The following is a 23,127-nucleotide window of genomic DNA, read 5'->3' as shown; positions in this document are numbered from 1 at the left end:
TGGACCACCAAGGAAGTCTCTCTTACGCATCTATTTTTTAACTTTTATTTTAAAAACTGTTTTTAGATGAGTAGAAGAAGAAGAAAAAAGAAGGGTAGGAAAGAATTGCAAAGATAAAGTATGTGGCTGTGGCTAAGTCACTTCAGTCGTGCCCGACTCTGTGCGACCCCATAGACAGCCCACCAGGCTCCCCCGTCCCTGGGATTCTCCAGGCAAGAACACTGGAGTGGCTTGCCATTTCCTTCTCCAATGCATGAAAGTGAAAAGTGAAAGTGAAGTCGCTCAGTCGTGTCCGACTCTTAGTGACCCCATGGACTGCAGCCTACCAGGCTCCTCCGTCCATGGGATTTTCCAGGTAAGAGTACTGGAGTGGGGTGCCATTGCCTTCTCCAGAGATAAAGTATAAGAGATGTCAATTGTTTCCCGTTGCTATTCATTCATTCAACATATTTGTGTTAAGCACCTGTTACTTGCCAGGCACGATCCCAGAGTTTGAGGATGCTGCAGTGGCAAAATCTTTTGTTTCCCCTGACAGATTATAAGCTGTGTGATGCCTACAAAATAATAATGATGACAATTATTATGTCTTGGTGTCTTGAAAAAAAAATACCGCAGAGTCAGAGGATGAGGAGGGAAAAAGCATTTTAGATAGGAGGTTTGTGCTCGGAACCTGTTGATGCGCACGGACTCCAACGAAGGGAGCGACCCTGGATGCCAGGGTGTCCTTCCACAAACCTTTTTTTTTAATGTGCTTAACTTCACCGCGGTGCTGACCTTAGGAACAAGGTATGCACACAGGAGTGCTGAGCGCATGCTCCCTCTGGCTTCCTCCGCTCCGAGCTTTCAGACTACAATGCGCAGCCTCCGCGGAAAAGGTACCGCCCAATAGGAACTTCCTTTTGAGGTTGTGGTCCCACCCTCCACAGGCAACATTCTATTTCCGCTTCCGGCGCGGCGGAGGACTCAGGTTGAAGATGGCGGCGGCAGCTGGATCTCGGGTTCTTGGGCTGTTGGGTCGTTCCCGGCTGCCGCTGAGTCGGTGTATGTCCAGTGGCGCCCATGGCGAGGAGGGCTCAGGTACTGGGACCGGGGTCGCGGGGCGGGCCTCTGGTCTGCTGAAGAGAAGAGCGGCGGGGTTTTGACCTTGGCTTGAGGACTTGGGGGAGGGAGGTGAGACGCGGGCGGCTCCTCGCCCGGCCTGAGCGGTCGTGCCCCCTCTGCAGCTCGCATGTGGAAGGCCCTCACCTACTTCGTGGCGCTCCCTGGGGTGGGAGTGAGCATGCTGAATGTCTTCCTGAAGTCGCACCACGGAGAGGAGGAGAGACCCGAGTTCGTGGCCTATCCCCATCTCCGCATCAGGTCCAAGGTACCTCCTTGCAGTCTCTTCAAGTGTCTGTTCGCCTTTCCCCAAATGCCCTAGTCCAAGTTCTTAATTCTCTAAAACGGTGGGTGCCGGGCGTGTACAGTTTCTCATTTAATCCTCCCAAACACATTTTTATTTTCTCCGGCCAGGCCTGAGTTTTCTGTTGTAAGGTCATACAACAAGTGCCCTTCGGTTTTTTCTGAGTCATCCCACCGTTTAACTTCTGATGCTGTTAACAGTTGTCGGTTGTACAAAACTTGGAGGTTTGTGAAATTACCTTAAGTTGGCAGAGTCGGAAGGCGGTTCACCTCTCTAAAACCTGGGCATCTGACAGCTACTAGCTGCATAACGAAGAGATTGACAGCTTCTAATCTTCACCCCTATGCTAGTTACCACCTCGACTGTGTCATTTTTTGACTCTTGATGTAGATATTTAACTACTATCTCACTTAGCCCAAGTGGAAAATTAAGCTGGATTCTTAAATTCAAAAAGAATTGATGAGTCTCAGCGCCACTGCCACCCTTGTACAGTAGAATTAGAAGGCATACATACAGCGAAATGTCTTAACCTCAGTACCATTGACATTTGGGGCTGGATAATTCTTGTTGGGGCAAAGGGCAGTCCTGTGAGGTACAGGATATTAGCAGCATCCTTGATTTCTAACTACTAAGTGGTAGTGGTACCTCCTCTTCAAGATGTCTCCAGATACTGGCCTGTGACTCCACAAGGGCAGAATCATCCTGGGTTGGAAATCACTGCCCTGGAGCAATGTTTTTCAAAAGTACCATGCAGAATAGTTGAGGGTATGTTGCAGTTTCCAATCCAGAGATTTGTTTCAGGTCCAGAAATTCATTGAAGTCAGCATCTCCTCCCCTGTACCCACCTCTAGCATTCTGATATAGGTGATGGGAGGACTGCACTTCCAGAAACACAGCACTGAGGTTTAGTTACAAGGCAGAGGCTTATGAGTAATGGACTTGAGCTTGCCTTTCCTACTGTCCTCTTTACGGGCTCCCCTGGAGTTTATAAGAGCTCTCTCACGGGAGCACTGAAACATGGCAGTTATGTAAAGGACAAATTTCCATTTTATGTGTTACCTGCTACTTGCTCTGTTTTAAGCAGTTCGTGGCAGTGCTGACTGTTTTCTGGAACTGCCTAATTGCCGTCTTCACTCCACAGCCCTTTCCCTGGGGAGATGGTAACCATACCCTATTCCATAACCCTCATGTGAACCCGCTTCCAACCGGCTATGAAGACGAATAAAGAGAACTTGGACCACTGCCCAGTGGGGACCACAGCACTGGTTTGGACCATTACTCTGCACGCATGGACCAGAAAAGTATACGGGACCTTAAGCTCACCACCTTGTATCCAGTGATGACCATTACACTTGAGGACCATTATACTGATCTTCCATCCCTTTGCTTATAGCAGGAGGAGATGGCTTAAATAAATAATTTAGTCATGACCTGAGAGTTGCATTCTTTGGTTGTTTTTCCCTCAGAAATTAGCGTTAATATTCTCCCCGTTTGTACAGTGACAGTCTGTGCTACTGTTGACAGTGTTTCAGGTCCGGGTCAGGCCTCCCGAAGAACAGTGTAACAGGCCTGGTCTTGGTTTCTCGTGCCTGGGGTGGGTAAAGCAAAGATCTAAATTGAGCTAATTGACAGTCAAAATTGGGTCCTGGCAGACTTTGGATGGCAAAGACACTGGCATTTGCTGAAGGATACTCCCTAAAATCAGACAGTTTTCTCCAAGTTCGCATCTTGGGTCCTCTCTCAGCTCCCTTCAGGCTGGAAGGGTTATAACCTTCTGGAGAAATAAAGGCAGTATGGCAGTATGACACTTCCTGCAGGTAGTACTGGCTTTGTTTCTGGAATTAAAAATTTCCTGTAGCCTTAAGAATTAGGAGAAACAACAGTCAATAATAGTTACAAAATCACCCTTAAAGAGCAATTAAGATTTCCTTTTCAAAATTTAAAACCTTTGAAGTGCCTCAGATAGTTGGTCATTTTATGGGCAGGATAAAGTAAAAATAGCATGAGGAACAATCAGAAAAAAATTATTCCCTCAGCAGCAATTACAATAAAATTTGTTTTATTCACCAGGCTCATCCAGACAGTTTTGTGGTAAGATTCAAGAGGCTACAAGGTTTTGACCGACTTGCGGCCAGGCTTATTTCAGGGCAGTTATACTTAACTCGTTTGCTGCCTGGCCTCCCTCAGCTGGGTTCCAAATCGTTTATGTATAATGGACCTTAGCTTGCCAAAATATAAATGCAGAATGTACTGCAATGGCATTAAGGACTGGTCACGTTAAATATGAAGTTAATAATTGGTAAAGTGGAAAAGAGATATAGAGTCTAGGCTTTCTGTAAATCAAGTTTTCATACTCTGTGGGCACATAAAAAATTTTCTGGGCTGGGTGCCATTATATAAACATTGAAATCAGTGAGATTTCCATTTGCTATACCATACTACCTAGCTTAGATAAATCTTCATTTTTAAATTATAAAGCATATAAAACTCCCCACCCCCCCAGTGTACATGAGATGTGTGGGGCTCATAGGATGGAAGTCATTCCATAAAATGCACTGAGTTCCAGGAACAAATAATGAATATAAACTAAATGTTACAAATTTATCCCATCTTCATGATTTCAGGCATTACAGGGCAGGGTGAGTAAACAAGGCAAGTAAAGTGACCTCTTCACCCCGCCCGCACCCCCCCCCCCCATTTAATCATATGCAGCAGCATTTTGGCATTTTGATGATATACAGGTTGACTTAATTCATTGACTTAAGTTGAAAGCTGGCAGCAGCAAATCTTGGTAATTTAGGATCTTCCTCCATAGCCACTCCAAGGATTTTAATTCCTGAACTACACCAAGTGCTCTGAAATGGTGTTCACTGCAGCATTCATGAAGCTTTCACATCTTAGTATGAAATCTGACACCTCTTGTTAAGGTAGGAAACTGTTGAAAGCAGTCTTCCTCTTGGCTAACCCAGTCCACCAACAATCTTTAACAGTTAAATTACTATATGAAAATAAAACCGTGCTTCCAAGCATTGACTGAAACTGTTGTGCTGGGAACCCTTTCTAGAGGATTAGCTCCCTGAGAGAAGAGATCTTAACCAGTTGCTTCCATGAACAAATAACCCCAGGAGAGTGTACGTAATGTCCTTACAAGAATGGCTCAAGGTCAGGCAACCTTAGTTATCCTTACAAGCTTACTAGAGTTTTTATACAAGATATATTTAAAACTGATCCCAGACCAAGTACTGCAATGATAATCCCAAATAATCCCATTATTAAGAATACTGAGTCCCTGCTGTGATGCCAAAGCCAGAAATCTCAAAGCAAAGAGTGATGGTTCATCATTTTTTACAAATGAGAGAAAGATATCAAGGAGGAAAGGAAATTCTTCCCTCCTAAATTCATCAAATCATGCTATCTTCAGTTTTAATTGACATGATCCAGAGTCACAATTTCCCGATTTGAGGAGTCCACTTTCAAGATGACTGTCAAGGTCAAGAAGAACTTTCAGGCTTTTCTTTGCCATGGCCCATGAACTCCAGTCCTTCAATAGGAATCTCCTTCTCCTTTATCGCTTTCTGATGGAAGAAAACATATGATAAAGGGACTACATGAAGCCTGAAGTTGAAACTTTAGAAATATTTTGTAGAATATTTTGTACTTTAGGTACAAAAGTAAATCCAACTGTACCATAAGGACTACCAAACATGACAAACCCTAAGTATGATTATGAAGAAATTAAGTGTTAAGACCAGAGAGACAGATTGGAGAGTTGTAACAAAATTCAGAAGTGCAATTTAAGCAGTATCACCACTCTGTTGTGGTACCTGTTTAGTCACTAAATCATGTCTGACTTTTGTGACCCTGTGTGACCCCTGCCAGGCTCCTCTGTCCACGTGATTTCCCAGGCAAGAGTACTGGAGTGGGTTACCATTTCATTCTCCAGGGGGATCTTCCCAACCCAGGAATCGAACCAGCATCTCCTGCATTGCAGGTGAATTCTTTACCACTTAGCCACCAGGGAAGCTCCTATTGTGACAGACACAAGTTCAAATCGGTCCCAGGACTTACTGGTTATATAACTTTGAGCAAGCCTCTCTTTCCAATCTGTCTATGGGACAAAGACAGCAACTCCACCTGGACTTACTGAGGATGTTTTTTAAGTTAACTAATTGGGAATGCCTTGCCCAGGGCTGTTCTTACAAACAGATCTGTTTCACATTCACTGTGCTGGAATAAAGATGTTCTAACTGGCCAAGAGAGAAAAAATAGGCCAGTGAAGGCATTGTGACAACATAAGGGGACCCTCCATGAGGTCTAACAGACCAGAGAGACTTAACACCCCGTCTCTGCCCTCAGCAACAGTGGAAAAGTGCACCACCGCAAAATCCAAGACACTTGATTCTAGTGAACTTTGATTACTCGTTTAACTATTTCTGGGCGTGAGTGTTCCACGCATAAAATACAAATAACTGGGCTCACTTTGCAAGTTGAGGTTCATCACCAAAGGAACCAAAGAATGTAACTGGGCTCCGCAGAAAGTAAGGTGCTGCAAAAAGATTTACCTTTGACATCCGGAGAGATACCAGGCATCCTGGGTGGAGAATGGTAAGGGAGAGAACTCCTGCCACTGATCTCATCGAGGCTTTTCTTCCACCCTGCCCGTCCCAACCCCCTCGAGCCGAGGCCTAGGGCAGAGGCGAGAGGGCCCGGGTCGGAGCTCACCTGAACACACTGCTGGTAGCGCTTGAAGAGGTCGGTGCATGGGTCCCCGGAGCCGTCCCCCTTGAGGAACTTCTCGGCAAACCAGCGATTGAAGCACTGGTCGTACTCGCGCTTCATGTCGGTGCAAGCCTCCCCTACGCTGTTCATGGCGTCGGCATCCGCGGCGGTGGCGGCGCTCTCGGATGTCATCACTTTTAAGCGCGTCGCGCGGCCTTAGGAGAGGAAGCGCTACGGCGGCCGAGACGGAGCGAAATGTGGGCGCGGACCGTGCACCTGGGTCTTCGGGCTGCGGCGCGCGGGCGCCGGGGCTTCACCTCCAAGGCGGATCCTCAGGTAGAGGTCCAGGCGGGTGTCGGAGCGGGGCGGAAGGCGGAGCAGGCCCCACCCGTAACCCACACCCTCCGCCTCATTCCTCCCCCCCCCCCCGCCCCCAGGGAAGTGGCCGGGTCACGGGCGAGCTGATCCAGCACCTGGAGCGGCTATCGCTGGTGGACTTCGGCAGCCAGGAGGCCGTGGCCCGGCTGGAGAAAGCCATCGCCTTCGCCGACCGCCTCCGCGCGGTGAACACCGACGGAGTGGAGCCCATGGAATCAGTCCTGGAGGACAGGTAAGTTCGCGGACGCGGCCCTCGAAGGCTTGCCCGCGGCGTCTTCGCTACTAGTAAAAGGCTGGAGCTTAGTCTCTCATTCCACCGAGGGGAAAAAAACATTAGCGACACGCGAGAACTTGCCCACGGCCACCCTGCGGGTGAGCGCTTTCGCTCTTTGCGTCGTTCGTTAAGGATCCTCTCCCTCCCTTTTAAAATCCTCGAGCCCTTCCAGTGTAACTAATAACAAAATCCAAACGTCTGAGCTTTCATTTTCTAGGCCCAACTTTCTAGAGCGCCCCCTACCTCATCACTCCGACCACTTGACTTCCTGCCTGTTTCTGCTACACGCCCGATTCGTGGCTTCTCTAAATTCTCCCTCCACTCCCTCCAGTCACTACCTCCTTATCCTGGTGGGTTTTCTTCCACTGTTTTTCTTGAATATCTTATTTTTGTTGACTTGTACTATTTCTTGTCATTAGAAAGTGAGCTCACATCTGACTTGCTTACTCCTGGATTCCTGTCTCAAAAATTTTTTAGATATACACGTTTTCTGACCTAATGGTTCCCTGTCTGTGAAATATATCTGTGACAGTGCATCAAGATGTGTGCACGAGCATTCAGGGTATGCAAATCTGTTGATAATACAGAACAACAGAAAAGAAACTGGGAGGGACTGGGGGCAGGAGGAGGAGGGGATGACAGAGGATGAGATGGCTGGATGGCATCACCGACTCGGTGGACGTCAGTTTGAGTGAACTCCGGGAGTTGGTGATGGATAGGGAGGCCTGGAGTGTTGCAGTTCATGGGGTCGCAAAGAGTCGGACACGACCGAGCGACTGAACTGAACTGAAGCGTCCTTCATGGCTAATCTTCATACATTGAAATGGCAGTTAAAAATAATGAAATAACCATATATGCTGATATGGAAAGGTTTCCAGGGTATACTTATTAATAATAAAAAAGGCAAAGTTCAGAATATGGTATATGGTTTCATTGATATTTTATGTGTATATTTTATATACTCTGGTGCATGCATTTTGTTTTGTTCCCTGAAAGGGCATGCAGGAAACTGTTAACCATGGTTAGTGTTAGAGAAGGTGGAAATGCAGAGGGAAATTTTACCTTGGAATGTCTAAGGGGCAGAGTAATAACCCAAGTAGTGAAGTAGTGTAATGCAACCCAGAGGGCTGGGTCTTTGACAAAGCAGCTTGTGTACACTGTACTTAAAGTGTGCAGCCCCTAACCACCTCTACCAGTTATTGCCAAATCTTAATACATTTTTAAAGAAAACACTCTTTTTTGCAAAGCAGACTTGTTTGCCATTTAGGAATGCAGCTTCTTGGGAAGGATAGGTATGCAACTTATAAAGATAAGGGCAATCTACAACCCTGTCCTAGCCTTTTCCTGATGGAATTTTTAAAAATAAATTCCTGGTAGAAGTGGGCGAAAGCTGCCATTAGTCAGTGCCAGTCAGGAGAGCCACACTTATCTGTAACTGTAACCTTCGTGTTGAGTGCTTGCTAGCCTCAGGACTTCCCTGGGGTTCCAGTGGTTAAGACGCTTCACTTCTACTGCCAGGGGTCATGGGTTCAATCCCTGGTCCAGAACTAAGATCCTGCAAGGAGTGTGGGGTGGCCATAAAAAAAGTCATCCCATAAAACTATTCTTTTTCATCTCAGAGCCAGAGACTGACTCACATGGCATCTCTGATTGCAGTCAAATAACTTCAATACTTAAGATGTCCCTCAGGGTCTTGTTTGCCACATTGATTAGCTCTCATTTCAATGTGCATGAAACTAAATGAAAAGGCTTGTAGATGGAGGTAGACTGGTGGCCAGAGAAACAGCTCCTGGCAGCTGATAGCTGGGAAGAGGCAGAAAGAAGCTAAAACAGCAGCAGAACAGTCCCATTGGTCAGCCCCAGGGCCAGCTCTCGAGGTACTTCTTCCATCATGCTGCCACAGTGCTTTCTGTGAAATTTGATGCATTGCCCACAGTTACTGGTTTAAGTGCCTTGTCCATGAACTTTAGAGGGCAGAGATTTTTTTTTTTAGAGATTTCTAATTCACAGTTGAAACTGTTCTCAACCAGGGCTTTTCATCTGATTGAGAACACAGCAAGATCAATGGACTCTTTTTCAATTCTTCCAAGGATGGTACATAACTAACAACTAGACCAGATGCATAGAAGTTGTCCTACGTTTCTGGACTAAACTCTTGTAGAACCCCGACTGAGAAAGATGAGGTGAGGTAGACCTTCATAACTGACAGGCACCTGAAGAGCTCCTCTGGTCCTGTTTGGTGTTTTATGCATAATTCCAGGGTCAAGAAAAGTTCAGCAGCTTGCCAAATGAGGGGTCTGCTTGGTGTGCCCTCACAGAGACTCTGGGTTCAGTAGCCTATGATTAAGAAAATAGGGAGGTGTGGATTTATTCTACAAACAACTTCACCTTAAACAGTAATTGGGTAGAAATGTGTGATAGTTAAAGAGGTGAATTTCATCCTTCAGGAAACCTTACTAGGAAACCCAATTACCAAATGAGTGAACCTGGGAAATTTTTTATATTGGTTGCGCTGGGTGTTCATTGAGGTGTGTGCGCTTCGCTTGTTGAGAAGCACGGGTTCTAGAGCATGTGGACTTAGTTGCCCCTTGGCTCAGACCTCTTTAAACATCATCCCAGCAATTCTCTGAACCTTCTTATAAATAAGGTAACTGATACATGGAAAGGATAAGTAACTTGCATACAGGCCATGTGCAGCTCTGGGGTTTGAATTCCACAGTGATTCAGGGGCCCCAGCTCTTAAACATTTTGTTATATTGCCCAACAGAAATATGAACTCCACAAAGTCCAATGGTCACCTTTACAGATGATTTTTACTGTTGTTCTCCAAGTATCCTTAAATGAGTATGAGTGCATATTCCTTATATGGTTTAAAAAAAAAATCTAGTGCATTCCCTTTTTTGGCAAGAAACTTAAAGTCTAGAAAGATCATACTTGTCCAAGGTCACACAGTTAAAACAGTGCCAGTCCTAGAATAGAGTTCAGCTTTGAACTCTTTGTACCATTAATAAGTGTTTATCCTGTCTCATTCAGGGCTGGGTGCCCCAAAGAAACAGAACCAATCCTTTCCTAAAAGAAACTTATGATTACACCTTGGCCTTTCTATACAGCCTCTACAGATGTTCATGTCCCATCCTTGCCCTACTACGTTTAGCCCTCAATTTGTGTCTGGTTCAAAGCAGAAAGCTTGGCTGCTATCCTGTTAGTGACTGAGCATACTGCTTACTTTTCAGCCCAAGTATCTGGAAGCCATCTCAAACCTCTTGTCATGCACTTTCAAACCTTAAAACAGTAGTAAAGCCCCACAGATGTGTTCAACTCCTGTTTGGTTTCACTAGTCTCCCATCTGGATAGTTTAATGAAGCCACCAAGCCCGGACAACAGTACAAGATTCTTGGGCTACGTTTGTGGTACATCTTGCAAGGGAAGGTACTTTTACATCCAAAGGTGGCTGTGATGAAGAAAGCACTCATCCTAGGGATACCAGAACCAGGCTCAGATCCCAATCCTGTCCCTTAGCAGCTTAAGTCACTTATAACCACTGTTGAGAAAGTTTCTGTACCTTACTCATCTCCCATCCCCATCGTCCCCCACCCCCACCCCCGAAATCCAGCTCTTTCTTGATCATGATTAAGGGGTAACATCACCTGTTCTGAGGACCACAGGCTGGGTGGGGTCCCCTTATCAATTTCCTTGGCAAGCATCGCTTACCTCGTTAGACTTAATACACTGTACTTTAACTGCCTTTTTACTATCTCCACCAAAAGCACCTTACCCATAGTAATCATCAAAAATATTTATTAAAACTTGTCAATATTGAGGAACAATTATTAATACCACTTATCTCACAAGGTTGCTAGGGAAATCAATAAATGGTAGGCCATTATTTGGTCTTCCATCTTTGAGCAGTGACTCTTAACTCGAGAATATGCTGCTGTCTTCTCCTCCCACCCTTGACCTTTTCCACCCATGCCCTTGAAGCTATGTTCTGAGAAGCTAACCTTAAGCTTCTGGTTTTGTAGATGTCTGTACTTGAGATCCGACAATGTGGTAGAAGGCAGCTGTGCTGAAGAACTACTACAAAACTCCCACCGAGTTGTGGAAGAGTATTTTGTGGCTCCGCCAGGTACGTGCTGCCCAAAATGGCTTAACAGACTGTGCCACAGTAAACATGAGAGTGCTGTAGGAATTGTGAGACCCAGATCTGCTCTGTGAAAGCACTCTGACCAAGTATAAAGTGGCAGTGGTGATTGTCCAAGGGTTCGGACTTCTAGTTGTAAGTTAAATAGTCCTGGGGATGTGTGATGTACAGCATGGTGACTAGTTAACAATGGTGTATCGTATACTTGAAAGTTGCTAGAGTAGATTGATCTTTAAAAAGTTCTCACGAGAAGAAACCTTAACTAAGTGAGACAATGGATATTAGCTAATCCTGCTATGGGAATCAATTTGTGGTATATACATATATCAAATCATTGTGTTGCACATCTTAAACTTATACAACTATATGTCCGTTATCTCAGTAAAACTGGGAATAACAAAAACACAGTATGTATAGGTGGCAAGGTGGCAGAAGATTCTGGAAGTCACATTAACCTCTAGGGATCAGTTGGTAACAGGAATGAGGAAAACAAAAACAGGACTGGGGTGGGGAGGGCTGTGCCGAGTGGCAGATCTGGAGCTCTGCCTTAAAGGGACAGCTGGCATGTGCTACTTCTCTTGTTCAGGGCCAGGCAGGAATGGGATGCCCAGAGAACCTGGACATCTGGCATTCTGTGTGCTGGTTCCCAAATTTTAACTGTTAATCAAAGACTTTAAAAAAGTAAAATACCGTGAAAGTAAAAAACATACCTGCAAGCCAGATGCATCCTGTGAGTCATCAGTTTGCAACCCCTAGTGTGGAAATTTGCATCTTTAAACCTCACTGTAACTATTTTAAAACTTTGGGCCAATAATAACACCCAGAACTTTGGGTGTTAATCTTTGATAGTTGTTTCTGTTTGAGCAGACATAGCCATTGATCACATACGCTGTTTCTCACACAGGACCTTGTGTCAGGTTTTGCTTCTTGGGAAAAATTGAGTTCACATAGTCTCTCCTTCCTCTCCTATATATATACAAATGTCTAATTAACCTGTCTCTGCTGCTTATTTAAGTGTGCATTAATTAGGCCTCACTTATAACTGTGGTTCTTTCAGATACTCAGAAAAACAGGGTAATAGCTACACTTACTTCCATTGCTTATTTTTCATGGAAAATCAGTTAGCTCAGTTATTTTCATGGCCAATCGGTTAGCTCAAATTTCCTTTTTATTCTTTTCAAACAGGTAATATCTCTTGGTCAAAGCTGGATGAAAAACAGCCCTTCTCACATCGCTGAGTAGCTATTCTGGGAAGGGGCGTTCTATGAACACATGGAAGTGCAGCAACTATTTTGCAACAACTATTTTGTTATTATGAACACTAACGTACCACTTCCTTCAGTCACCTGAAAAAAGTGATGGCTAAGTATCTTTTAGTAACTAATTCTTCTGAAGATAGAACTGGGAAAGATCGCCAAAATAAGGCAGAGTCCCTGATACCAACAGGAAGTGGAAGGTACGGCTGATTTCCAAGGAAATGGATCAAGTATATTCATAGATACTCATAGACCAGTGTGGAAGACTTTATCCCTCCCTAAAAGACTGTCTACCAAACTGCACTTAAGTGAATCTTTCTATTTATGTAATTGTTACAGACCTTGCATCCAATCACTTCGTGACCACCTTTTCAGTTGCTGTTTCCGTCAACCTGAGCAGCCTTTTATCTTTACTAAACATACTTAAATTTGTTCTTGGGTACCCCCTGTGTTTTCAAGCTGAGTGCTGACTTTCTGCTATGGTTAAAGGTGCCCCGGGGAGGCAGTTTGGGGAGGTGATGGGTGTTTATGACCTTCACGGTTGTCATTTCATGTGTGCATAACTTCACTCCAAACTCACTGAGTTGTATCAGTTCAGTTCAGTTGCTCAGTCGTGTCTGACTCTTTGCGACCCCATGAATTGCAGCACGCCAGGCCTCCCTGTCCATCACCAACTCCCGGAGTTCACCCAGACTCACGTCCATCGAGTCAGTGATGCCATCCAGCCATCTCATCCTCTGTCGTCCCCTTCTCCTCCTGCCCCATAGTTCAATGTAAAAAGTACAGCTTTTATGGGTTGACTATATTTCAATAAAGTGGTTTAAAAAAATACCCTATGACAGTGTAGCCCCCTTACCCTGACTCCCTGCCCCATGATTACTGAACTAAGCAGAATCCAAGACAGTGGGAGGTTTTGGTTTTGGGGTTTGTCTTTTTTTATAGCTCAGATACCAAGGACAAATATGAGACAAATTTAGGAGCGAAAGTGACAGAACCAAAACTTAAATGAGTTTTTTCCCCTGACCAACTTGCTAAAGTTGGTTTTAGTTAAGAATTTCCCAGTGATCTTTATGCTGGCACCCACTTTTAAAAGCCTGTTTTTAGCCTTCTCATTCCCTTCCCCTATCTGCAATGCTCCCCTTTTCATTAAAGCAGCTTAGTTTATATGGTTGGCCTTGAATTATAAGAAAACCCTGAAACTTCCCTCGGATGTGATGTTCTCAGACCATCGTCAGAGCAACTAACTTTATCCCCAAATAAGTAATCCACTCCTGCTCCTTACCAATTGGGCACAAGTTGCCACTGCAACTCAATGTTTTTTTTTTTTTTTTAAACATATGAGTGTGCCTCTTGGTGAACTCTATGAACACAATCAAAGACAACTACACCTGTCAGTTATTAAACGTTTAAAATATATTTCTAAACAGAATGGGCCGACTCAGTCACAGTAACTGCTGATCTCCATAGAAGAGCAACCCACAAGGATACAGCACTGATTTTTTTCCCATCATCGGGGTGAAAAATATACAACTCGTTTCTGAACCAAAACCACAATTTCTGCAGTTAAAAATGTTTCACTGCTAATATGGCCCTGGTAGAAATTATGTAGTTTTATTTCCTTAAAAAAAAAAAAAAAAATTAAAAAAATCTCCTAAGACACTAAATCATCAATCTGGAATGTAGATTCTGAGCACAAAGCAGCTCAGTTCACCTAAAAAATAAAGACAAAATTCCCACCACCTGTCTCAGTAGGGTCTGAAAGGAGAGAAGTAGTGTGGGGAACCCCTGCTTTGGTATGGAGAGTCACGGCCCCTCGACCCAGACCGAGACCGTGAATAGCCATAGCTGGTGCTTCTCTCTGGATAAACTCGGATGTAGGATGTTTCACCCTGAAAAGCAAACAAAAAAGTCAAGGAAAAAATAAGACCTAGAAGAATAAAGCACACCAACACCTAACATGGCCGCCTAACAATAATGTAGTGTTGAGCACCGTTTGGCACAATAGTGCCACAGGTTAGGTATTCTTGCTCAAGGTAACACAAATAATAAATGGCAACTCGATTATGTGGTAAATAACTCAAATACTGGCTACTACTGTTAACAAACCTAAGTTACTACCACTGACCCCCATAATCTAAGAACTGGAAAGGCTCTCAGAGGTCAGATATATGGTTCAACCCCCTGCCACCTCTTCTGGTGGGTACCTACGTTAGAAGCTGACCAGTACTCAGCACCTCCCAGGTGTCAGGACCTGGGCAAGATGCTTCATAATTCAGCTTCCTGTCAAGTCTTATAAGATAATGCTATTATTGGGAACTATTTGCATATACAGGAACCAGGGTTTGAAGGTGCTCAGCTAAGACTGTAATAAGCAGCAGAGGAGTTGTGTTCAGACAGGCCTATCCCCAGGCTTTTCACCCTCAGCTAGCATTCTCAGATTTAAAGATGCTAAGATGAAAGAAGCCAGATGCTTGTTCCCCTCGGTGAACTCAATAATTTGATTTACCCTAACCAAGGCCCCGCTCTGTGTAACTGAGGACCAGGTGCTGTTTTGTTTCTGCTCCAAATTCAAGTCCTAGAGAATAGTCTGAGCAACAACACTGTTAAGGCGTGCAGCCTTCAAGCCATAGTTAGCAAAGTGAATCCTTAGAGAAAGAAATGGGCCTTGAAATTGATGTTTCCAGACATCCCTAAACCCCATAGCAAGCCAGGACAGTGTAACCAGGACAAAAACGTCCAATGGGTGGTCTGGTCTCCGTGGTATCAAAAGAATAGCTAACATGAGAATCAGACTGAGGTCCAAAACAGCAGCCACCTACTTGAAGGGAAGAACATGGAAAGCTAAGTCCCCAGGGTGAGATGATGAACAAGAAAACCTGAGCCAAGGGCTCTGGTTTCAAAGAGGCTTCTGCACCACTTTGAGAAAGGCAAAGTGAAGTGACAACCAGCCCCAACAGCAGTACCCAAGAGGGTAAGGTGATAAGGTTGGCTTGCAGAGCCCAGACCAAAGCCCAAGAAGGGACAGCCATAATAGTTAGGTTCATGGAGGGACACTGTGGTTTAAGTCAGTTACCACATGACAGACTGGGTATTCTCTCTGTGTTAAAAATATTATGGCTACAGACTTCTCTCTGCTATGACCCTGCATTGCTGGGACATAAGGAATTCCTTGGCTTTGTCCACTTAAGACAGATCTTTAATGGTATTATAAGGTCACTGAATGGCAAACACATGGCCTGCTGCTACTTCTGCCAGGTCAGCTTCAGGTGGAGTGGTCTGGCAATGAGCTCCTCGACAGCAGGTGGGGACTCACCTCATGAGAGCGGAATTTGGTTTCATCCAGTTTACGCAGGGCATATTCCATGTCTTCTTTTCTGAGATACTCAACCATCCCCATTCCATCTTTCTGCACATCTGCGTAACAGACGTCCCCAGCTTCTCGCATGTGATCCTTCAGGTCCTGCCAGCTGCCTGATGGAGGAAGTCCTAGGCACACAGAACACAAGAGAAGAGGCCACATCCTTCATCCATGTTAAGAGCCCCAAGACCTAGGGTCCTTTCCCCATCAGTCACTACTTTTAAATCCTAATGGTCCCCAAATCACAGATTTTGACAAGGGACACAAAACCAAAGAAGAACACTGAAGTATGGGTGATAAACCACCGTGAGAAGCTGGTCTAGGCTACTCTCCCAGAGACTAAGCCTTTCTTGACATAGCAAGAAGTCTATCCCATTACAGATTTAGTATCTCTAAGAATTAAAGCATCTCTTTCTCTGTCCTTCACAATTAATAACAAAATCCCAAGACTGAGTTCTAAATTTTTCCATTATGAAATTTTATCGGTACCAATTATTTATTGTCTGACGCAGGACATGGGAATTTTGAAACCATCCAATAAAATAACCAAGATGTAGATGAAGTAACACAAGAAAAACCTAAAGTTTGTTTTCTTGTAGGTGGGAATGACTGACAAACTAGACAAAATACCTCTTAAAAGATCACCAACACTCTTCAATACAGTAGGGGAAAAGGTAAGACTCAGACGCTAAAACTAGTCGGGAGTCATACAACCCTACCTGATGTCATGAAAGGGAAATGTGCTCCTGCTCTCAAAGGCTGTGTTTACCGCTCACAGCTCAGGACTGCAGCCATTTCCTAATAGTTTTCTAAGCAGGATTTCAGAGCAGCATGGAGAGAAAAAAAGATATGTATGACATCCTGAAGGAGGGAATAGAGTTCTGGGGTTAAACACTTACAAAGGGACACAGGCAGATACTGACAGTATCCCTCTTCAGCACCATGGGAGTCGCTGCAACTGTGTGACATTCACATCTCAGGTGCCAGATTCCTCAATATACCTCACTCTGCCAGGGGCCTAAAACACCCCTACAACATGCAGAAGGCCCCAGTTTTTTACCAGTGTGTTAGTATTTCCAAAAAATGCATAAACCTCTGAGCTTAGCATCTCATCACTTGTCAACACTAGACATTTTGTTCTGTCCTTCACAATACGATCCCTAAGACTCCAAGTTGTTTGGTTTCTTTTTTCCATAATTCCAAAACCATCACAAAATCTGGCCTATTTTAGGATCCAAGGCTAGGTATAATTTGTTCAAATCTGGCTTCTAGAATGTCTTTCTAGCAAGTCAGATGCCAAGGTACATTTCCAGAAGAAAATGTCTTTAGAATTCTGGCTGAAGAGGTTTGGGCATCATCTTCTCCTTCAATACTAGAAAAGTCCTTTTTTATAAGAAGCAAGTTTCTGTTCTATCAAGGCTGCACTATCAGTGAAATTTCATTGGCAAGGTACCTGCCTCACTGGCAAGGCTTCAGACTGTCACTGTGCATGAGAAGAAAAGCCCACAAATCCTAAGCGCTGAGAAACAACAGCTAACATTTCTTAGAGGCCAGACTCTGTGCTAAGTATTTCACATGCATCATCCCATTGAGTTTGAAAGGAACATACCTGAAACAAGAACTCGGAAATCAGATCTTCTTGTAGGAGGCCCACTCCTCCCACCGCGGGGCCACCCACCCCGACCTCCGTAAGTCCTGGGGAACTCCACACGAAGCCGACACTGGCCATAATCATAACCGTTCCTTCCGTAAATTGCATCCTCAGCATCTCTGCAGAGAAAAGTCTGGAGTTAGTGTTGCTCAGGAGGACCAACTAATTTCCCTGTGAGGGGCATGAGTAACAAGTATGAAAAAAACACCTGAAGTGAGAAAAAAGCAAAAGAAGAAAACTCAGGAATGTGATGTACTACTGCTTTGGTTTGAAGACCTTTCATGACACTGCAATTAAACTTTACAGCTGTCACACACAGGGTTTTCTAGGTGTGAATGATAATGAACAGGTAAGAGAATTCAGAAAACTGTTGGCAGATGATTGATTTTGCCATAGAACAGTGTTTCTTTGACCTTGGGGAGCTGTTTCTCAAAATGCACACCACACACTAGTCCTTTAATATTCTTCCTCAAGGCCTAGTACATTCAGGTCTACAGAAGGAAAAACTCGTTTAAAAATAGGGAAAGCTCAAATGATTATTAGTGTTTTGTAAATATGGAATTCCCTCAAGTGCACCTTTTCAGCATGGCTTCAAGGACTAAGTTGTCAAAACCACTCTCTGGGTACAGTTTTGCCAAAAGAGAGAAATATTCAATAGAGTAATACTTTAAAAGTCTTTCGTAGGGTTCTAGGAGAGTGAGGAACACCAAGATGGCTCTCCAGGATTTGACAGGAAAGAGAATGCCCTGAGGCATGGGGGACAAACAGCTGAAGACACACTAAGGAAAGAATCATTCAGATGTCAGAGTCCACAATCGCTTATGAAGATTCTAGCCCCAGGATCAAAAGCAAGGAGGACCAAATCCAGTTCAACCCTGGCTATATGCAGAATACACTGGGAGAGAGGCGGTACTGCTCGGGTTTAACGTTGTGAATGAAACCTGACCTCAGTTCAAATCATTCTGCTACTTACTAGTCGTTGTCTCTGGGTAAGTATGCGATCAGGACTTTACATCTAAGTGTAAAATGCCAGTTTTGAAAGGATTAAATAAGATAACTATGTGTGCAGTGCTTTGCTTGAAACTTGGCACTAGTGTATCAAAAATATAGCTTTTCCATTATGAAAGGAAGGAGGGGGGAAAAGACAATGTAGCACATCACACGGTAAGTTTGTGTTCAAAAGGGCTGAACAGGGAATTCAAATCCTACCTTCCCTGGTAGCCCTCCCTTTTATCGACTCTATCCTCAGTTTACTTAGATGTCAAAAGTAACAGAGCCTACCTTGTAGGCTGTTGAAAATGCTTAGTAATATATAGTACAGTACCTGACAAATAGCAACTGTTAAAAAAAAACAAACACCAGTACTGTTAATAATTCTTAGAGGTGCAACCTTTTCCAGTTTAGGTGTGGAAATGCCTAGTAGGAACGATTTCTGTCAGAATCTTCATCCATCAAAGCCTCAGGCTGCGTCCTGCCTCCCCATCCTCAGACGCTCCCCTTGTTTCGCATCACCCGCCCCCATCCCCCAAGATGGGCAAGACATCCCACGGGCAGTCCTCGTAGCGAAGCCCGCAGGGCGCAGACTAGGCAAAGCGCTCCCCGAGCCAATGCTGGAAACCAGAGAGCAAGCTCCGATTCACCCCAAGAGTAGTAGCCAGCACAGTGCGGTGGCTTCTAAGAACCAACAATCGCAGTTTTGAAAGTTCCCAGGCCTTTTCTGGGAGACAAGGGCCGACACTCTGCAAAATTACAAAGACACCTTCGAGCCCGTTTCGGATCGAGCGCGTCCAAACCCTCGGAGACCTTTCGGAGACCTTTACCATCTAGCGGTGCCTCCCCTTATTAGGGAAGGAAGAGTGAAATCCGAGACCCCATCAGACTATTTTATAAGTCTCCCCAAATCCCTGATGCTTTTATCAGAGCAAGGGTCTCGCCCCTGCGGGGCGGGGCGCGCGTGGATGGAAATCGGTCCATCCAAGAGCCAGCCCGCTTTCGGCCCTGCAAAGGCATCCATATCGCCCCGCACTGTGCGCCCCCACAACGGCGAGTTCCAGCGGAGGGGAGGGGAGGGTAGAGAGGACAACCGGTCTCCTCACTCCTCACCGAGTCCTTCCCGGGCCGCCTCAGGGGCCAAGCTTCCCAAGCTCTGGGCCGCTTCCCGCTAAGGGTGCCTGGGTACCAGCCCCCGAGGCTGATCCGGGCGGGCTTGAGCCCTTCTCAGACCCGGCTTTTGTGTTTTCAAGTCAAAAAAATAATAATAGAGGAAGTGACGGAGTAAAGGACTGCCTGGAGCCCCGCGGTGAGAGGAGGCCTCAGCCTCCACCCGGGGGCGCCCTGAGGGGTCTGCGGCGAGAGGGGGAGGGGAGGCCCTGGAAGCGAAGGGAGAGAAAGGGAAGGCGGGGGCCCGGGGCCTCAGGCTGACTGACGGGCGGGCGGGTGGGCGGCGCGGGGCCCTCACCGGGGGTCCTCGAAGCGCACGAAGGCGAAGGGCACGAGGCCGTGCCGATTCTTGAGCTCGATCTCGCTGATGCGGCCGTACTTGTAGAACAGGTCCTCCAGATCCTTCTCGCGCACGTCGCTCGGAAGGTTCCCCACGTAGATGCGCCCGTCGCCCTCGCCGCCGCGCTCGTCCGCCCAGCCCGACATCCGCACCGCCCGACGCCGCGGGCCCGCCGCAGCCCACGTCGCCGCCGCCGCCGCCTCAGCCGGTGATCCCCCCACAGTGTCCCCGCGGGCTCGGAGGCGCTCAGCCGCACAGCATTGTGGGAACGAGAGCGGAAGCGGAGGGGTCGGGAGGAGGCAAAAAGGAATCCTCTTAAAGGGGACGCGGCTGCGACGACTGCGCGTGCGCCTGCGCCCCCTGTAGGTGCCCAGGGGACCCAGGGAGGGACGACGGAGGGAGGTTCTAGAGTCCGGCGATTTGGAGTCAATTCCTGAGGGCAGGTCACACTCCCCAGCTGTGTCGACTTGGGCAAGTGACTCAGGCTCGCGGGGCCTCGATTTTCTCGCTCTGTAGCGCTGCCTATCTCACAAGCTTTTGTGAGCATTTGCTGAGGTAGACGCGGGTGTAGCGCCCAGGGTGGGTCCCCCGGGCAGTCACTCCGTGTGCGGGGCGCCGGAGGGAAGGAGTCGGCTGGGGCCTCAGGCTGATCCCACAGCGGCCTGGAGGAGGCCCGACCGCTAGATTGAGCGGGGCCGTCGCGGCCCCCCGCCCCAGATCTGTAGCCCCCTGGCCTCCGTCCCTGTTTTACAATCGCTTAGAACTAAGAGTGTAAGGTGGACTAAAATGAGTGCAAAGAGGCCTGAGCTGGCCTCCGTAGCTTGGACGTGAAGTTTGTCGGAGACCAAGAAGAAGTAAAAGAATCAGAACTGGGAATTCCCTTTCGCGCGCTTCCACTGCAGGGTCACGGGTTCAATCCCTGGACTGGTAACTAAGATCCTGCGAGCCTCGCGGTGCGGCCAAAAAAGGAGGGGGTGGGGGAATCATAACTATAGCGACTGTCATTATACGGTGCGACTTGTGCTTTTAATACTCACACAATTTGGAGGGATTACAATATTTAAAAAGGGGCGAAAACGGAGGTATAGTGGGTCAGGATTAAAACCCAAGCCATACTTCCAGCCTATGCACCTAGTCCTTCAGAAGTTGGGGAACTCAGATTCTCATCTTGGAACGTTTCCACACTTATGTTCCGTAGTGCCGAGCATTGAACCTGGGGACGTTACAAGAATGAGTCTTGATCAAAAAAGGTTTTTCATGTTAAAAATGAAACCTCTGGGGGATTTGCTGGAGGTCCAGCGATTAAGATGCCCCGCTTCCTAATCCCGCTGGGATCTGGGTTCTGTCCCTGGTCCCCGGTCAGGGAACTGAGATCCCTCAAGCTGCCTGGATTGATGGATGAGTAAATATATGAGAAAGCAAACGCAGTAGAATGTTAACTGTAGAATCTAGATGGTGGACGTGTTCAGTGTGTTCACTGTACCATTCTTTCAACGTTTCTCTGTATTTAAAAACTTTCATAATGTTGCATGGAGTTATGAAACAAAAGCAAGCTCCATTAATGCATAGCAATAGAGAGAGAATAAAACCAAACCTTTAGCTCGAATGTAGCTGAGTGGTAGTTATACCACCTCTGAATCTTTTACAATCAAAAAAATCAAACATCCACATATAACTACTGAGTGTATAGCTTTTTGAAAGTCAGTTGATGGTATATATTAAGTTTTGATCATATACCTCTTGACCCAGTAATTCCACCTGTAGGATTTTATCACAAGAACGTAAGAAATCCTCACAAATTTTGTACGTTCATTGCATTCTGTGCAATTAAAAAGTTAAACTCCTGATAATAAGGAGGTGGTTCAGTCAATAATATTGAATGTTACACAAGTATTAAATGATGTTTTGAAGGATATTAAGGTCATGCTACTTTAGTTAAAATGGTGCACATATACACATATAACTATATATTCTGAAGGAATCTATTAAACTGGTTGACACTAATTGTCTCTAAAAAATGCGGTTGTGAGAACTTTCAATTTAGATGTCATACATTTCTATAAAGTTGAAGATTGTTACTGCAACTGTTTTATTTTTGTATTCTAGGGGTAAAAATGGAAATAAAATGTTATGTAGTATTGTTCAGTTCTGTGCAAGAGAATACATCTTTTTTTTTTTTTTAATTGCTAACCTCCCAAATTTGTGGAGATATCTCTTGATGCAAATGGTTTCTCTATATATATATTTTTTTTTTCGTGTTTATTGTCTGTAATTGGCATGTACTACTTTCATAGTTGGAATAAAACAATAAATTATTTCTAAAATAAAACAATCAGAACCTTTTGTTGTATTCTGGATTATGTAAAGCTTCTAGATGTTCTTTGCTGCCCTTCAGAAAGCAAGCAGGAAAGAGCCCTGGCCAGAGTATATAGGAGCTTATGTACCCTAAAGGCATCCTTAAGTCCAGAGGCCTCCTCATTTGAGGGGTGTGCTTAGGTGTATTAACACCACTCTCTGAGGCCTACCGCTCCTACATGGTGTGGCCCGGAACATGTTGGTGGAGACAGTTGGGTAGTCTCCTAGAGAGAGAAACATGGAGTCAGCTAAGTGACCTAATAAGACTCTAAGTATAAATAGTAATGATTCAACTTGTATTGTGCAAAGTTTTGCAGCTTGCGATTACCAAAGGTGTTCATACCTAACATTGAATGTGCCCAGATAATGGGCTGTGACAAGTACAGCCTTTCTGGATTAGGAAGAAGACAGCTAAATTGCTAAGAGGCATTATCCAGGGAACCCCAAAGGTGGATTTTGTTTCTGTGAGCCCAGGTACTAACCTTTGCAAGTTGTAACCCAAGTGAAGCCAAAATTATGGTCTAATGCTTAAGGGGCCCCTGGGCTCCATTCTCTACTAAGGCAACAGATGCTAGCAGGGACACCCTTTGGAGCTTTTGCTCATGTAGTTATTCAGCATTATCAAGGGCATGCTATAATTTAGGCCCTGTTTGTATGCAGTAATAATCACTCTGACCTGTTGCTAATCAGTCATTTAGAGCACAGCTGTGATAAGGGTAAACTGCCTTGAGACTACCTAATACATTGTTAGAGATGATAAGACAGGCTTCCAGGAGATGTTTAGGTTTAGCTTTCAGGGACAGTAGGAGTTAACCGTGGGGAAGAAGGAGAAGGCTTTTTAGACGCACAGCGTGATCGATTGCCCAGATCATGAGATTATGGCAGAGTAGGGGCAACCCCCCATCGCTCTACAGTATGGCTGGAGCAAAGAGTTCGATTAGGAAAAAGGCAGGGGTGAAGGAGCTAGGTCTGGGGCCTACATAGCCTAGTAGACCGTTTTATGGAGTTTGGACTCTACTGAGGGCAGTGAGTAGCCATTAAAGGGTTTTAAGGAGTTGTGTTGGGATGAGACCTCGGAAGGAAATGGCAGCTG

The 23,127-nt window shown here is 45.5% G+C and overlaps 4 protein-coding genes across 4 annotated transcripts; 2 read left to right on the top strand and 2 right to left on the bottom strand.

Moving 5' to 3' along the window:
* The first annotated feature begins 300 nt into the window (after positions 1-300).
* On the top strand, positions 301-2,837 carry LOC102395499 (cytochrome c oxidase subunit 6A1, mitochondrial). The gene is made up of 4 exons (XM_006052959.3): positions 301-355; positions 927-1,077; positions 1,224-1,366; positions 2,544-2,837. The coding sequence occupies exons 1-4, from the start codon at positions 311-313 to the stop codon at positions 2,625-2,627; spliced, it is 423 nt and encodes a 140-aa protein (XP_006053021.3). The 5' UTR covers positions 301-310; the 3' UTR covers positions 2,628-2,837.
* A 1,141-nt stretch (positions 2,838-3,978) lies between these two features.
* TRIAP1 (TP53 regulated inhibitor of apoptosis 1) lies at positions 3,979-6,313 on the bottom strand. Its single transcript, XM_006052957.4, has 2 exons — positions 6,125-6,313; positions 3,979-4,977 (listed from the first exon to the last, which is right to left on the bottom strand). The coding sequence occupies exons 1-2, from the start codon at positions 6,311-6,313 to the stop codon at positions 4,894-4,896; spliced, it is 273 nt and encodes a 90-aa protein (XP_006053019.1). The 3' UTR covers positions 3,979-4,893.
* Positions 6,314-6,315: 2 nt separating this feature from the next.
* GATC (glutamyl-tRNA amidotransferase subunit C) lies at positions 6,316-13,001 on the top strand. Its single transcript, XM_006052958.4, has 4 exons — positions 6,316-6,457; positions 6,559-6,731; positions 10,796-10,899; positions 12,100-13,001. Exons 1-4 carry the CDS (start codon positions 6,377-6,379, stop codon positions 12,150-12,152), a joined length of 411 nt encoding a protein of 136 aa, XP_006053020.1. The 5' UTR covers positions 6,316-6,376; the 3' UTR covers positions 12,153-13,001.
* Positions 13,002-13,561: 560 nt separating this feature from the next.
* Positions 13,562-19,947, bottom strand: SRSF9 (serine and arginine rich splicing factor 9). Its single transcript, XM_006052956.3, has 4 exons — positions 19,638-19,947; positions 17,138-17,298; positions 15,484-15,656; positions 13,562-14,059 (listed from the first exon to the last, which is right to left on the bottom strand). Exons 1-4 carry the CDS (start codon positions 19,823-19,825, stop codon positions 13,916-13,918), a joined length of 666 nt encoding a protein of 221 aa, XP_006053018.1. The 5' UTR covers positions 19,826-19,947; the 3' UTR covers positions 13,562-13,915.
* Between the last annotated feature and the right edge of the window lie 3,180 nt (positions 19,948-23,127).

This window comes from Bubalus bubalis, chromosome 17 (assembly GCF_019923935.1).
Source record: "Bubalus bubalis isolate 160015118507 breed Murrah chromosome 17, NDDB_SH_1, whole genome shotgun sequence".
In the NCBI taxonomy this organism is placed as follows: Eukaryota; Metazoa; Chordata; class Mammalia; order Artiodactyla; family Bovidae; genus Bubalus; species Bubalus bubalis.
Note: the sequence above shows the minus strand (reverse complement) of the source record. Positions and strands in the feature narration are given on the sequence as shown.